General features: G+C 36.3%; 1 protein-coding gene across 1 annotated transcript; it reads left to right on the top strand.

The window, feature by feature from the left end:
• Positions 1–1,406: 1,406 nt before the first annotated feature.
• Positions 1,407–3,653, top strand: LOC145072976 (Transducin/WD40 repeat-like superfamily protein). Its single transcript, XM_079019497.1, has 2 exons — positions 1,407–3,285; positions 3,391–3,653. The coding sequence occupies exons 1-2, from the start codon at positions 1,532–1,534 to the stop codon at positions 3,395–3,397; spliced, it is 1,761 nt and encodes a 586-aa protein (XP_078875623.1). The 5' UTR covers positions 1,407–1,531; the 3' UTR covers positions 3,398–3,653.
• Positions 3,654–14,532: the final 10,879 nt, after the last annotated feature.

Raw genomic sequence — 14,532 nt, 5'->3', positions numbered from 1 at the left:
AAAGAATCTGAAAATTGTTTTAGAAAACAGTTTCTGAAAACAGTAACAGATTATGGATGCAATATCCTTAAACAGTTAGATGCATGTAAACAGAAAAGCAGAGAAAAAAAATACACAGAAAATGTCTTAGAAAACGATTTCTGAAAACAGATTCTGCAAAGTGTGAGGGAGGAAAAAAAATTGTTTTGATTAGGGCTGTAAGATGAAACATAAACAATTTTTTTCCAAGTTCGTTCCGCACAAACGATTTGTTTTAAGACTGTTAGAAAAATGTAACCCAAAATTGTACGAAAGAACAAAAACATAAAATTCTTGCTGAGGCCTGTGTTAACACAGTTTCCTTAAAACAAATTCGCCCTATATGGGTGTTTGTTTTCCAAGATACAACAATAGAAAACAATTCTTCTAGATTGCTCGAACCCTCACTTGACCTGAATTATACCTTGGTTGCAACAAGAAAGAAAAAATGAAGCAGAAGCGTAAGAGAGGAAAAGAGTGATTTCGTTTCATCCGGTGTCTGGAATCAGTCACATATGCATTGTATATATACTACCCAATGTAACCGATGCAATTAAAACGAAATTGTAACTGTCACAATTAAATAAGAAAATTAATCAAGAAATAAAAACCGAAATCTATGATTAATTGCTCTTAATTCATTTTTGTGATTGTTTAACCAAAAGGAAAAAAAATGCAAAAAATGTCTTTGAGCTTTTCTGGTCGACCGGTGGTGCATTCATGCCCGCAGGACGCGGGCCTGCACACAGGTTCAGTGGCCCGAAGCCAATTTGGCTCGCATTTGCACCCCCTTGCGTGCGCGCGCAAGAGAGAGCCTTGGTTCTAACAAGTCTTACAAAGGTAGCTAGTCTTTGTAGTTATAAACCAATGTCCTTTTCATTCTCCCACCAATGTGGGATGAGTTTTAAACCCACTTAACTCTTTTATTTTCTCTTTCAATTGCCCTACTTTTATAAGTAATTTCTCATTCATTTTTAATCCGTTTTAGATGTGTGATATATCGAAACGTAGATATCACGGAGGAGAACACAAATATATAATCAATAACTCGTTTTGATTATATTTAGAACTCAAAATTTGTGCTCAAAAATAGAGAAAATCCATTTTTCGAAATTAATTAAATTAATTTTCCAACAATATTAACATTAATGAAAAGAAATTGTTAGTCCATAATCCAAGATGTTGCATATGCATGTCCAAAGTGGTTGTTTGAAATGAAACATTCTGGAAAAAATGTCATTTTTCCAAAACACTGAAAAATTAATCATTTTGTCGATATACCTTTAGTCCTTTACTAAAACTCTTTATATATAAAATTTCAATTTCAATATAACATTAAAAAGAAAGTTTGATGGACTAAATATGAATTATATTATGATACATCTAGGTTGTCGATTTGGGTAATACGGTGCCGTTGGCTAGCAGAACAAACAACACACGACGGAGCTCAGCTATTTGGGAGATTTATCTGAGATTTAAATACTAGGGTTTCATCTCTCACATTGGCACAATCATGGATCTGTTGCAGACATACAAGGACACTGATGCGGACGATCAACGGATGTCTGATCAGTCGTCACCGGACTCATCTCCTCCACGTCTGACTATCATTCCCAAATCCGCAGCCCCGAAAGTAGACGACACCATGCTTTCTCTCACCGTCGCCGACGCCATCGCCAACAAATCCCTAACCAAGCCTCTTGACCCGACGCAACATGTCGTTGCCTTCAACCCTACCTACGATCAACTATGGGCTCCAATCGAAGGCCCTGCACATCCTTACGCAAAAGACGGCCTCGCTCAAGGTATGCGTAATCATAAATTAGGGTTTGTTGAAAACGCAGCGATTGAGCCCTTTACATTTGACGAGCAATATAATACTTTTTATAAATACGGTTATGCTGCTGATCCCTCGGCCTCGGCTGGGTATAATTACGTTGGGGATTTGAATGCTTTGAAGCAAAACGATGGGATTTCGGTTTATAACATACCACAACACGAGCAGAAAAAGAGGAAGCTTGAGAAAAAGAAGGAAGCTTTAGAGAAAGAAGGAGGTGACGAAGATGAGGTTGATAAGGAAGAGGTCGAAAACCCTGCAACTGATGCTTGGTTGCTGAAGAATAGAAAAAGTCCCTGGGCTGGGAAGAAGGAAGGATTGCAGGGTGAATTGAGTGAAGAACAAAAGAAGTACGCTGAAGATTATGCCAAAAAGAAAGGCGAGGAAGGAGATAAGAACAAAGACAAAGGTGAGGGTATGTCAGATAAGAGTACATTTCATGGAAAAGAAGAGAAGGATTATCAAGGCAGATCATGGATTGCACCTCCAAAGGATGCCAAAGCTACAAATGATCATTGTTATATACCAAAAAGATTGGTGCATACTTGGAGTGGACACACAAAAGGTGTTTCAGCTATTCGATTCTTCCCTAAGAATGGACACTTGATTTTGTCAGCTGGAATGGATAGCAAGGTGAAGATTTGGGACGTTTTCAATTCAGGAAAGTGTATGAGGACTTACATGGGGCACTCTAAAGCAGTTCGTGACATATCCTTTTGTAATGATGGGTCTAAGTTTCTAACTGCTGGATATGATAAGAACATCAAGTATTGGGATACTGAAACAGGGCAAGTGATATCCACTTTTTCAACAGGGAAAATACCATATGTGGTTAAGCTAAATCCAGATGATGATAAACAGAATATTCTTTTAGCGGGTATGAGTGATAAAAAGATTGTTCAATGGGACATTAATACAGGGCAAATTACTCAAGAGTATGATCAACATCTAGGTGCAGTGAATACAATAACATTTGTTGACAACAACAGAAGATTTGTGACTTCTAGTGATGATAAATCTCTTCGTGTATGGGAATTTGGTATTCCTGTTGTGATAAAGTACATAAGTGAACCTCACATGCACTCTATGCCATCGATTTCACTTCATCCAAATGGGAATTGGTTAGCTGCACAGAGTTTGGATAATCAGATTCTGATATATAGCACAAGGGAGAGGTTTCAGCTGAATAAGAAGAAGAGATTTGCAGGACATATTGTAGCTGGATATGCTTGTCAAGTGAATTTTTCACCAGATGGAAGATTTGTGATGTCGGGTGATGGTGAAGGTAAATGCTGGTTTTGGGATTGGAAAAGTTGTAAAGTTTTTAGAACTTTGAAGTGTCATAATGGAGTTTGCATTGGGGCCCAGTGGCATCCATTGGAACAAAGTAAAGTTGCTACGTGTGGATGGGATGGATTAATCAAATACTGGTAAGTATCCTATCTTTATTCTTCTGTTTGTTCATTTCTACATATCTGAACTACGATTCTTGAATATTTACATTTTTTTGATATATGAATCTGTGAAATATACAGGGATTAAATCACTCCTTTAAGAGCTTGCAAACTGAAGAGATGTAAAAGGAAATCCAGAGTTTTCTACAGGCTGCAAAATGGTATGTACTATGTAGTAGTCCACATGTATCAAGAAACATGTAGCTGAGTCATCATAGCAATAGATTACAACTTGTTTTTTACTCTCAATTTTATCCACAAACATGAGGGGTATGTTATATGTACGCTTCTTGAGACCATGTTTGATTATGTATGTTAGTAGTCACAACTTTTCTGTTTCTTTACTTTTTTTTTTGATATAAAAACTAGAGGGGTTTGAATTTTTTGTGTTTCATTAAAATCAAATAAAGTAGGATGATGAACAAATCAACGAAAGTATGTTGCTATAGCATATATCTTGCATTTGACCATGTTTATGTATTAAACACCTTCAAAGCAACAATGTTGTTTGATATGCCAATATAGCATGTGGATTATTCATCGCCATTGATCACAAAGACCAAAATCTCTTTAGGGCGCGATCAATTTGTGGATTTCAACAATATTGCAAATAAGAGATTTCATTATGTTGTGTGTTTGGTTGTCAAATGGATGGAATTTGATTCCACTAGAGTCCTTTAGATGGATCTTATCATAATCATTCATGTGTGATGGAAGGAAATAAATCGTATATAAGTATTTCTCAAAATTACCTAAAGTTAAATGAAGATATATGGGACAAGTTGTTAGAATCATTCTAACTCTTGTATCTAAATTTGAATCAATCTCTGAGGAGAACAACAATAACAACAATAGAAGAGAAGATAAGCACTAAATGGTTACCCAAATGATAAATAGTTGGGTTAAATACAGTAACAAAGGTACTTTCATTGATTTGTGTATTATATTATAACATTGTATTTGGAAAAAATCTACAAATTAAAAATAATATCATCCGATACAAAATCTAATCATAATACTTAAAGAGATAATTATATCCACACAAATGATAATACATGATGGTTTCACTTATAAACTTGCATGTGGATTTTCACAAAAGTTGCTACTAATATGGGAGCTACATAACTACACAAAGAATGGCTTCAACATTGACAATAGTAAGAAGGTTATTTTCACATACAAGCTCTTCATTTGGTTCAAATAAAATTTCAGAAACCATGTACTTTGTATCCTCTTCCACCTCTATTTGTGTGGTTCCCTGACACGATTTCAATAAAACAAAATTTAATGCGATACAAGGCTTTCTAACTAGATTTAGGGAAAACATCATGGTTGGAACGACTTTGAAATACGTTAGATTCATCTTTTTTAAGATGAAAAGGAATTGAAGAATGATTTCAATTGACAAACTTTTCTAATTTGGTTTCGTAATAACAAAAACACATTAAAAAAAAAATAGATAGAAAATATATATTCTGGATTTTGGTAATAACAAAAACGTATTAAAAAAAATATATAGAAAATATATATTCTGGATTTTGGTTGATTTGGATAGGGATATATACACACTAAAGTCTCAATATTTTCAACGATTTGACAAGAAAGTTTTAAACTTTACTTTTTTGACAGTAAAGTCTTAACTACATGTAGTTTTTGACACATTTACAATTTTTTGTCAGTTAGCCATTAATTAGGACTTTACTGTCAAAAAAATAAAGTTCAAAACTTTCTTGTCAAATCGTTGAAAATATTGGGAATTTAGTGTATAATCTTGTTTTCTCTAGAAACAAATAATTTTATCGAGACCCAATTCGTAGCCAAAAAACTTTTAATTGTGATTTCATCGCAACACCACTGTTTTTCTTACCATCATCATCTTTACCCCGCTACAATCACGACCAGGGGAAACAAATGTAAGAGAGAGAGAGAGAGAGAGAGAGAGAGAGAGAGAGAGAGAGAGAGAGAGAGAGTTAGAGTTATAAAGCTTTCTTCTTGGTTCGTTGTCAAATCTTGAACTGAAAAGAGGGGACAAATTGTACAAACATAAACAACACACACCAAGTCAAAAGGGTGTGCATGTGGAGATGAGGTGATAATGTATGTTTCGTCTTTTCCGGTTTCTTAGTTCTCAACTTTTAGGATTGCAAAAAGCCAACACAACCCAGATTCTTTCTTTCTTTCTTTCTTTCTTTCTTGATTATCTATATTTTTTTCAATGTCGGTTTGTTGAGATTTAAAAAAACTATTTAACAAGAAGCAAACGTTAAGGATTTCAATAGGATCTAGCTGACCGGAGCAGGTTCCAATAACTTTTATGCTTAATGTTAAAAATATGTTGTAAATACAAACTTAACATTCTTTGTTATTGCAGGGTTGAAAAGGTAAATTTATTTGTAGTTGATATTGTTAAATATTGTAATGTGGGTAATTTGTGTAGATTTGGTTGATTCTTGAGGGTTGCAGCGTAATTTCTTCTGTTTGTATTCGGGTTGAGAAGCTCCATTTACCCGGGTACTTAAAGCTCTAATTGGTTCATTTGCAGCAGATGATCAAGTCATTTTCTTTCAACATGTTATCTGACTTTCTTTCTATAGTTCTCTCTTCCTATATAGAATTAGGGTTTCACATTTTCATTGTTGTTCTTGATTCTTCTTATAGAATACGTTGAGTGACAATATAAAGAGTAAATTAGGTTTATTGTTGTGAGGATTTTTATGTAAGTACGTTGAAAACCATCTGTCTGTTTATCTTTAAATGATATATGGATGATGATGTTAGGAAAATCTGTTTGTGTGTTTTTTAAGATGGTATCAGAGCAATAAGGCTCCGATCTTGCTTTCCGATAATCATCGACGTTTCGTTCAAGATCTTCACAGTTGAGTTATCCTAGAGATCTCTGTTGGAATCTCCAGTTGGTTGAACCTATCTGTAAATGTCTAGGGTTTGGTTGTTTTCCGATCTAGGTTTTCCTTTGGATTATCTTCTAGATCGAAAAACTCTGTTGTTTTTGTTATCCTTTAAGATCTTAGTACCACGAGTTCCTGTGTATTCTTGCAGATTTTTTGTCAAATGGAGATCCTTGTTCGACTGGTTGTCTACGAGTGGAGATCCTTGATTAAAGAACTTCATCTTCTAGGTCGACCAATCTTGTTCTTTGAAATAACTCTCTTAAGAACGGATTTCATCACCGTTAACTCTTGTAGGGAACGAAGTAACGAGAGTCGATCAATTTTCTTCTCTTCTCGATTGCTACATGAGCTCTTTCTTGTTCCCTTTGATCTCTTTTCTAGCTGTAGATTCTGGGAGATCCTGGTTGTCTTGCGTACACCAGTTACTTTACTGTTGATTCCTTTAAGTGTTTTTTTTGTGACTCTGTGATTCTTATCTTGGGCCTCAACATACCATGGTGACCATCTGGACTTATAGGAGTCACATTTGTCTGTATTTTGTAACACCGTAAATTTCAAAACAATTTTTCATTTAAAATAATCGTTTAATTCTTAGAAACACTTGTTTAAAATTTCATTTATAATCGAATTACAAAACATAACTCCATTTTCACTTGCATAGAAAACCAGGATCCTCCAAAATATGACTCTTTCTCTGGTGTGTACAATCAAGCCGGTGTCGTCCCGTGATACTGAAAGAACCTGAAAAACAAACATAACATAAAACACTGTAAGCACGAAGCTTAGTGAGTTCCCCAAAATACCACACATAACACATATTAGCCACTCGAGGCTATAGCTCTATGGGTCCGTGCACCCAAACTCTGTGAACCTTCCGGTTCTAATTCTATAAGCATGCACATCATAAATCACATAGAAATAATGCAGTACAACACATCACGTACATATAGCATACAAATACTCTGATCACATAACTCTGACTACCTACTCAAGGTAAAGTATAGTGAGAAGACTCACCTGGCAAGCAGAAAGCAGATATCTCCACACTTGAATCTCCAAAATATGACTCTTTCTCTGGTGTGTACAATCAAGCCGGTGCCGTCCCGTGATACTGAAAGAACCTGAAAAACAAACATAACATAAAACACTGTAAGCACGAAGCTTAGTGAGTTCCCCAAAATACCACACATAACACATATTAGCCACTCGAGGCTATAGCTCTATGGGTCCGTGCACCCAAACTCTGTGAACCCTCAGGTTCTAACTCTGGGAACCTTCCGGTTCTAATTCTATAAGCATGCACATCATAAATCACATAGAAATAATGCAGTACAACACATCACGTACATATAGCATACAAATACTCTGATCACATAACTCTGACTACCTACTCAAGGTAAAGTATAGTGAGAAGACTCACCTGGCAAGCAGAAAGCAGATATCTCCACACTTGAATCTCGAACTCGCCACCGCCTAACACGTAAGGCAAATACTCTCATGACTAAAACTCTCGAGACTAGAATCAACCCTCTCATGGCACCCTCTTAAGGGTAAAAGACTATTTTACCCCTCACTTGGCCCAAAGGCCACATCGCTGACCAACTCTAGGTCAACGGTCAACTCTTGGTCAAGGACAAGGTCAAAGTCAAACCTGACTGACCCTACTCGCCGAGTCAACCCTATGACTCGCCGAGTTCCCATACTCAGAACTTCACTCAATCCACGACTCAACTCGCCAAGTCACCCCGAGACTCGCCAAGTCCCACAACTCTGAGTCCTCTCCCACACAACTCACCGAGTCATCCCTTGACTCGCCGATTCTCGACTCAACCAGAAAATATTGGGACTCTTCGACAAGACTCGCCGAGTCCAAGAACAGACCCGCCGAGTCTAAGGCTACCTTCAACCTACTCGCCGAGTTGTTCATACAACTCGTCGAGTTCCAGGCCATCTTCATCCAACTCGCCGAGTTGTTCTTCCAACTCGTCGAGTCCCAGCTCATCTTCAAGCAACTCGTCGAGTCCACCCATGTGACTCGCCGAGTACCACCGGTCTGAATCCATACAGAAGCATTCCAGACCATGCAATTGATCCAAAACATAGATCTAGTCTCCTACAACTCATCCATCACGTAAAGTGGCAAACTTTACGTGAATCCAAAGAGATCTATGCATTTTGCACATTAGGGCTAAGGTTTGGGACAAGATAGCTTCATCCAACACTCAACACAGGGACTTTCCTGCATCCCAACTCTTCTCCATTCCAGATCTGAGGTAGCAACCTCAGATCTAACCTCTAGACTCCAATATAACCCAAGATAAGCTTCCCTCAAACCCCAAAATGAAGAAACAAGATAACAACAGCCTAAGAATGAGATATTACCTCAAAAGAACGCCCCAATCTACAAGGAAACCCGAATCCAAGAAAAGCCCCTTGCTCCACACCTTTAAACTCCCAAACTTTCTTCAACAATTACTTCTCCAAGCTCCAATCCACTCAACAATGGTGTTTCCTCACGAAATCACGGCCTCTGGAACTCAAGGGATGATAAAGGGGCTGTGAAGGAAACATAATGTTCTTTATATAGGGCTCAAACCCGAGAATTAGGGTTTTCTCCACTCAGCGCCTACTCGCCGAGTCCACCTCATTGACTCGCCAAGTCGGCTACTTAACACGCGACCAAATCGCGACTCTACTCGCCGAGTCCATCCATGGACTCGCCGAGTCACTCTTTCCCAAATTACTCTTTTAGCCCTTCGACTCTACTCTTGATATTTCGGGATGTTACATATTTTTAGTTGTTTTTTCTTGCTTGTTGTTAGTTCGTCATGGCTGGACCTGCACCTAGTCCTGAACCTGATAGTAGTTCTAAGACTGAGTCTGTGAACTACGATGATCCTTTATGCATACATCCTTCACATAATACTGTCACTACAGTTGTGAATTTTAAACTAACTAGGACTGAAAATTTCCGCATTTGGCGTAGTTCTATGACTAGAAGTCTTAGGGATAGGAACAAATTAGGGTTTGTTGAAGGTAAAGTTACTAAGGATCCTAATGATAAACTTTAGTCTTTGAAGTGGGGACGTGCCAATGTAGTTGTTTGCTCTTGGATTCTTGGTTCTTTGTATGAGTCTATCTACTCTGGTCATACATATTCCGAATCTGCTAAAGAAATTTGAGATGAGCTTTTTGAAACTTACAATAAAGCAGATGGGTATGTTATCTTTAATGTTCGTCAACATATTAACTCTCTTAGTCAAATGGATCTTCGTTTTTTGAATATTTTAACAAACTTGATACTCTCTGGAAGGAATTTGATGGTCTTACCAATCTTGTTGAGTGCACTTGTGAGGCTGCTGCTAAATATAATGATCACTCTAAACAAATGAAGTTAATGCAATTTTTAAGTGGTCTTGATGACTCTTTTAATCAAGTGGAGAGTCACATACTTTTGATGGATCCTCTTCCAAATGTTAAATCCGCTTTTTCTATTGTTTCTAGAGAGGAATCTCATCTGAAGAATGGGGCTCTCTCATCTTCTTCTAATGTCACCAAAACTCAGTCTTCTGCTTTTAATAGCAGAGTTAGTGATAAAAAGAATCAAAATACGATCTCTAATAAGGGAATAAATCAGAACTTACAATGTAGAAATTATGGTCTTAAGGGACACCTTATAGAAAAATGCTATAAACTAATTGGTTATCCAAAAGATTTTAAGTTTAGGAATGAGACTAATAATGACAACATGAGGATTCAAAATAATTCCTTCTCTTTTAACTCCTCACCTGTTCCTTCTGGTAGCTCTTCTTCTTTTAGTGTTACTTCAGATGTCATTGGAAGTGGTAATGCTTACTATCTTACAAGTGAGCAATACAACAAGTTGTTGAGTCTCATTAACGAAAAGTCTTCTATTTCTGAGGATACTTCTATGAATGCAAATATGGCAGGTATCCCTCTTTTTAGTTCTTATAGTTCTACCATTAGCCCCTAAAAATGGGTAGTTGAATCAAGTGCAAATCAACATATGACTTCAGCTGAGTCACTTCTTCATGATATTGTTGATGTTTCCAGATTGAATATTCTTGTAAACCATCATAATGGTTCTTTTGCTAAAATTAACAAAATTGGAAATTTACAGTTTTTTGAAAACTTAACACTATTTGATGTTTTTGTTGTTCCTGATTTTAATGTGAACTTGCTTTCTATACATAAATTGTGTAAAGACACAAATTGTGAAGTCATTTTTAATGAACGTGAATGTAAAATTCAGGATTTACAATCAAAGAAGGTGGTGGAGAATGGTAAAGAAACTAGGAGATTATATTATCTTAATTCTTTTCCCTCAGGTATTAGTTCTTACAAAGCTAATTTTGCTAAGTGTTTTGTGTCTAAACTAACATGGCATAGTAGGTTAGGTTATCCAGCTTAACAAGCCTTAAATTGTTTAAAGGATAAGGTTAATTTTGATAATACTGACCTCCTCCTTGTGATGTCTGTCACAAGGATAAGCAAACTTGTGAACCCTTTCCTCTTAGTGTTCATAGTTCTTCCAAACTTGGAGAATTAATTCACCTGGATGTATGGGGTCCCTATAGAGTGACTACTAGGGAAGGCTATAGGTTCTTTTTGACTATTGTGGATGATTTCACAAGAGCTACTTGGGTCTACCTTTCAAAAAGTAAAGATGAAGTTTATAACTATTTTACTTCTTTCTTTAGTATTTTATTAAATAAGTTTGAATCAAAAATTAAAACTGTTTGTTTAGATAATGGAACTGAGTTTTTAAATTTTAAGATGAAGTCTTTTTTTGAACTTAATGAATTTTGCATCAAACCTCTTGTGTCTACACACAACAACAAAATGGGGTGGTTGAAAGGAAACATAGACATATTCTAAATGTTGCTAGGTCTTTGTTATTTCAATATGCTATTCCTGTTAAGTACTGGGGAGAAGCAGTTCTTACTTCTATTTTTTTAATAAGTAGAATGCTTACTTCTGTTTTAAAAGGCTTGTCTCTATATGAACTTGTTTTAAAAAAAACACCTATTTTTGAACATTTAAGAGTATTTGGTAGTATGTGCTTTGCTACTAAACTTAATAATAAATATTTTTTTTAAAGAGCTGAAAAGTGTGTTTTATTGGATTATTCTTCTGAGAAAAAAGGATACAAGTTGCTAAATCTTGATACAAATTCTCTTTTTGTTTCCAGGGATCTGAAGTTTTACGAATCTGTCTTTCCTTTTACACTGAAGTCAGTAACTATTGATAAGCAGTCTGTTTTTGATAATTCTGTAGACCCATTTTCCTATGATGATTTAAACGTCTCTGGATATATGAATGATGCTATTAATTTGGACGACCTGAGTGTTAACCACCAGATGGATGGTTCTAGTGCAACTGAGACTCTGAATGAAAACTTTTCTGATACTACACCTATTGACAATCAGATTAGTGAGGCCTCTGTGCCTTCATCTGGTGAGACTATGTCAGATTTTCAAATTTTATTGAGGAAAATAGTCATTAAGATTCCTTGCCTTCTTTAGGATAGTCTATAGAGGCTTCTAGGCCTAAAAGAGAATCTCGCATGCCTGTCAAATTTAATGATTATATAGTTGAAGGTAGGCATAGATATGGTATAGAGCGTACTCTTAACTATTTTGTTCTTAGTAGTGAAAATAAGTGTTTTGTTTCTAATATAAACAAATCGGTTGAACCAAAGAATCTTAATGAAGCCTCTTCTGATCTGAATTGGATAGAGGCAATGAATAAAGAAATGGAAGCTTTGTATCGAAATCACACTTGGGATTTACCTAAAAACCGAAAGCCAATTGGCTGTAAATGGGTATATAGAATTAAATACAGACTTGATGGCATGGTTGATAGATATAAAGCTCGTCTTGTAGCTAAGGGCTATAACCAGAGAAAAGGTATAAACTATCAAGAAACCTTCTCTCATGTGGCCAAAATTGTCACTGTTCATGTTGTTATATCTTTATCTGTTAATAGGTCTTGGCCTTTATATCAACTTGACATAAACAATGCTTTCCCTTATGGAGATCTGTCTGAGAAAGTTTATATAAATCTTCCTCAATGTTATCACTCTGAAGGAGATACAAGGGTTTGTAAGTTAGTTAAATCTATGTATGGACTTAAACAGGCCCTTAGAAAGTAGAATAAAAATTATTGCCCTGAATTGTTTAGTTATGTTTTTTCTCAAAGTATAAATGACTATTATTTGTTTGTTAGGAATAGAAATAACTTTATTGTTGTTCTTTTAGTTTATGTTGATGATATAATCTTGACATGTAATCATGAAGCTGAACTTCAATGTGTAAAGTCTTTTCTAAACTCGAAATTTTTGATAAAAGATTTAGGAAAGTTGAGTTATTTTCTTTGTATTGAAGTTCTAAATGTAGATAAAGGACTTTGTTTAAATCAAAGAAAATACTATCTTGGACTTTTGCATGAATTTGGTATGTTAAGTTGAAAACCTGCTTGAACTCCTTTAGAAGCAAATTTTGTTCCTAAAAGAAGTTTTGATACAAATGATCCCTTGTTAAAAAAATATCACTGAGTTTCAAAAATTACTCGGAAAGTTGATATACCTTATTATTACTAGGCATGATATATCATATTGTGTTTAAATCAAAGAAAATACTATCTTGAACTTTTACATGAATTTGGTATGTTAAGTTGAAAACCTGCTTGAACTCCTTTAGAAGCAAATTTTGTTCCTAAAAGAAGTTTTGATACAAATGATCCCTTGTTAAAAAATATCACTGAGTTTCAAAAATTACTCGGAAAGTTGATATACCTTATTATTACTAGGCCTGATATATCATATTGTGTTTAAATCAAAGAAAATACTATCTTGAACTTTTGCATGAATTTGGTATGTTAAGTTGAAAACTTGCTTGAACTCCTTTAGAAGCAAATTTTGTTCCTAAAAGAAGTTTTGATACAAATGATCCCTTGTTAAAAAATATCACTGAGTTTCAAAAATTACTCGGAAAGTTGATATACCTTATTATTACTAGGCATGATATATCATATTGTGTGCAAATTCTCAGTCAATTCATGTATAAACCTCATAAATCTCATTTGGATATAGCATTCAGGCTACTTAGATATTTGAAGGGTAGTCCTAGAAAAGGTATTTCTATAGTTAAGTCAAATAAATTTGACTTAATGGGTTTTGTGGATGCTGATTGTGTAACAACCCAAAATCTCAAGTATTGTTAAATTGCATTTTGGGGGTGTTTTAAAAGGGAGACTCGACGAGTTGGAGCCAGACTCGCCGAGTAGGGTCGCAGATTTGGTCGCGGGTTCGCGACTGGACTCGACGAGTCCAGGTATGGACTCGGCGAGTCGACGCTGTTCAGCGGAAACCCTAGCCGTTTCGTATTGGGTCGTATATAAGGGTTGTTATGTCGCCATTTCACGTCTTTTGGCCGATTGAGAAGAACCCTAATCGTTGTGGACGTCTAGAGCAGGAGAGAAAGCTTTTGGAACCTTGAAGAATTTGTTAGGCAAGAAGAAGAAGAGTTTTGGCCAAAGGAATATCAAGGGGATCGAGTTCTGAGGTTTGGAGACACAGAGAGGGTGTTATTCAGGTAATATTCGGATCATTCCTGCTATATTGATGTGTGCACGATTTTAGGGTTTATGAAACCCATTTGGTGATTTGATGGATTATTATGTTGTTATACAAAAGTTTATACCCTAGTAATAGGATGATTAGAGGTCCAGAAGTCCCATGAGTGTGTATTTCGGGAAAATATGTATCTCAGGAAGCAGTTTGATCGACTGCATGGCGTGGACTCGCCGAGTCGGATGATCAGACTCGGCGAGTAGCTTGAAGATTCACTGGGACTCGCCGAGTTGTTCTTCAGACTCGGCGAGTGGAGTCGGGGTGGCCCAGCGATTCTTCCAGGAGTGACTCGTCGAGTCAAAGAGGATACTCGACGAGTAGAAGGGGAATCTTAGAGGGTTGAAGGACGACCAGACTCGCCGAGTCGCCAGGGAACTCGCCGAGTCCAGTCGAGCTGACAATGGACTGTTGACCAGAGTTGACTGGTGTGATTTCTTAGGGTCAGTTAACGTGGAAGATAGGAGTATTAAAAAGAGATATATGATGAGACAGGGAGCTTGTAGCTCGGAGGATCAAGTGCAAGAGATTTCAGGAGTTGCTATCTTCCAGTGTTTGCGAGGTGAGTCTTCTCACTATACCTCACCCGGAAGGGTTTGATTGTGTGACCGGAAGGTCAAGTATGTTATGTGTTATGTCTATATGCTATAAATGGAAAGTTAG

The sequence above is a fragment of the Lactuca serriola genome, chromosome 9 (assembly GCF_051521515.1).
Source record: "Lactuca serriola cultivar US96UC23 chromosome 9, Lser_US96UC23_V15, whole genome shotgun sequence".
Taxonomy (NCBI): domain Eukaryota; kingdom Viridiplantae; phylum Streptophyta; class Magnoliopsida; order Asterales; family Asteraceae; genus Lactuca; species Lactuca serriola.
Note: the sequence above shows the minus strand (reverse complement) of the source record. Positions and strands in the feature narration are given on the sequence as shown.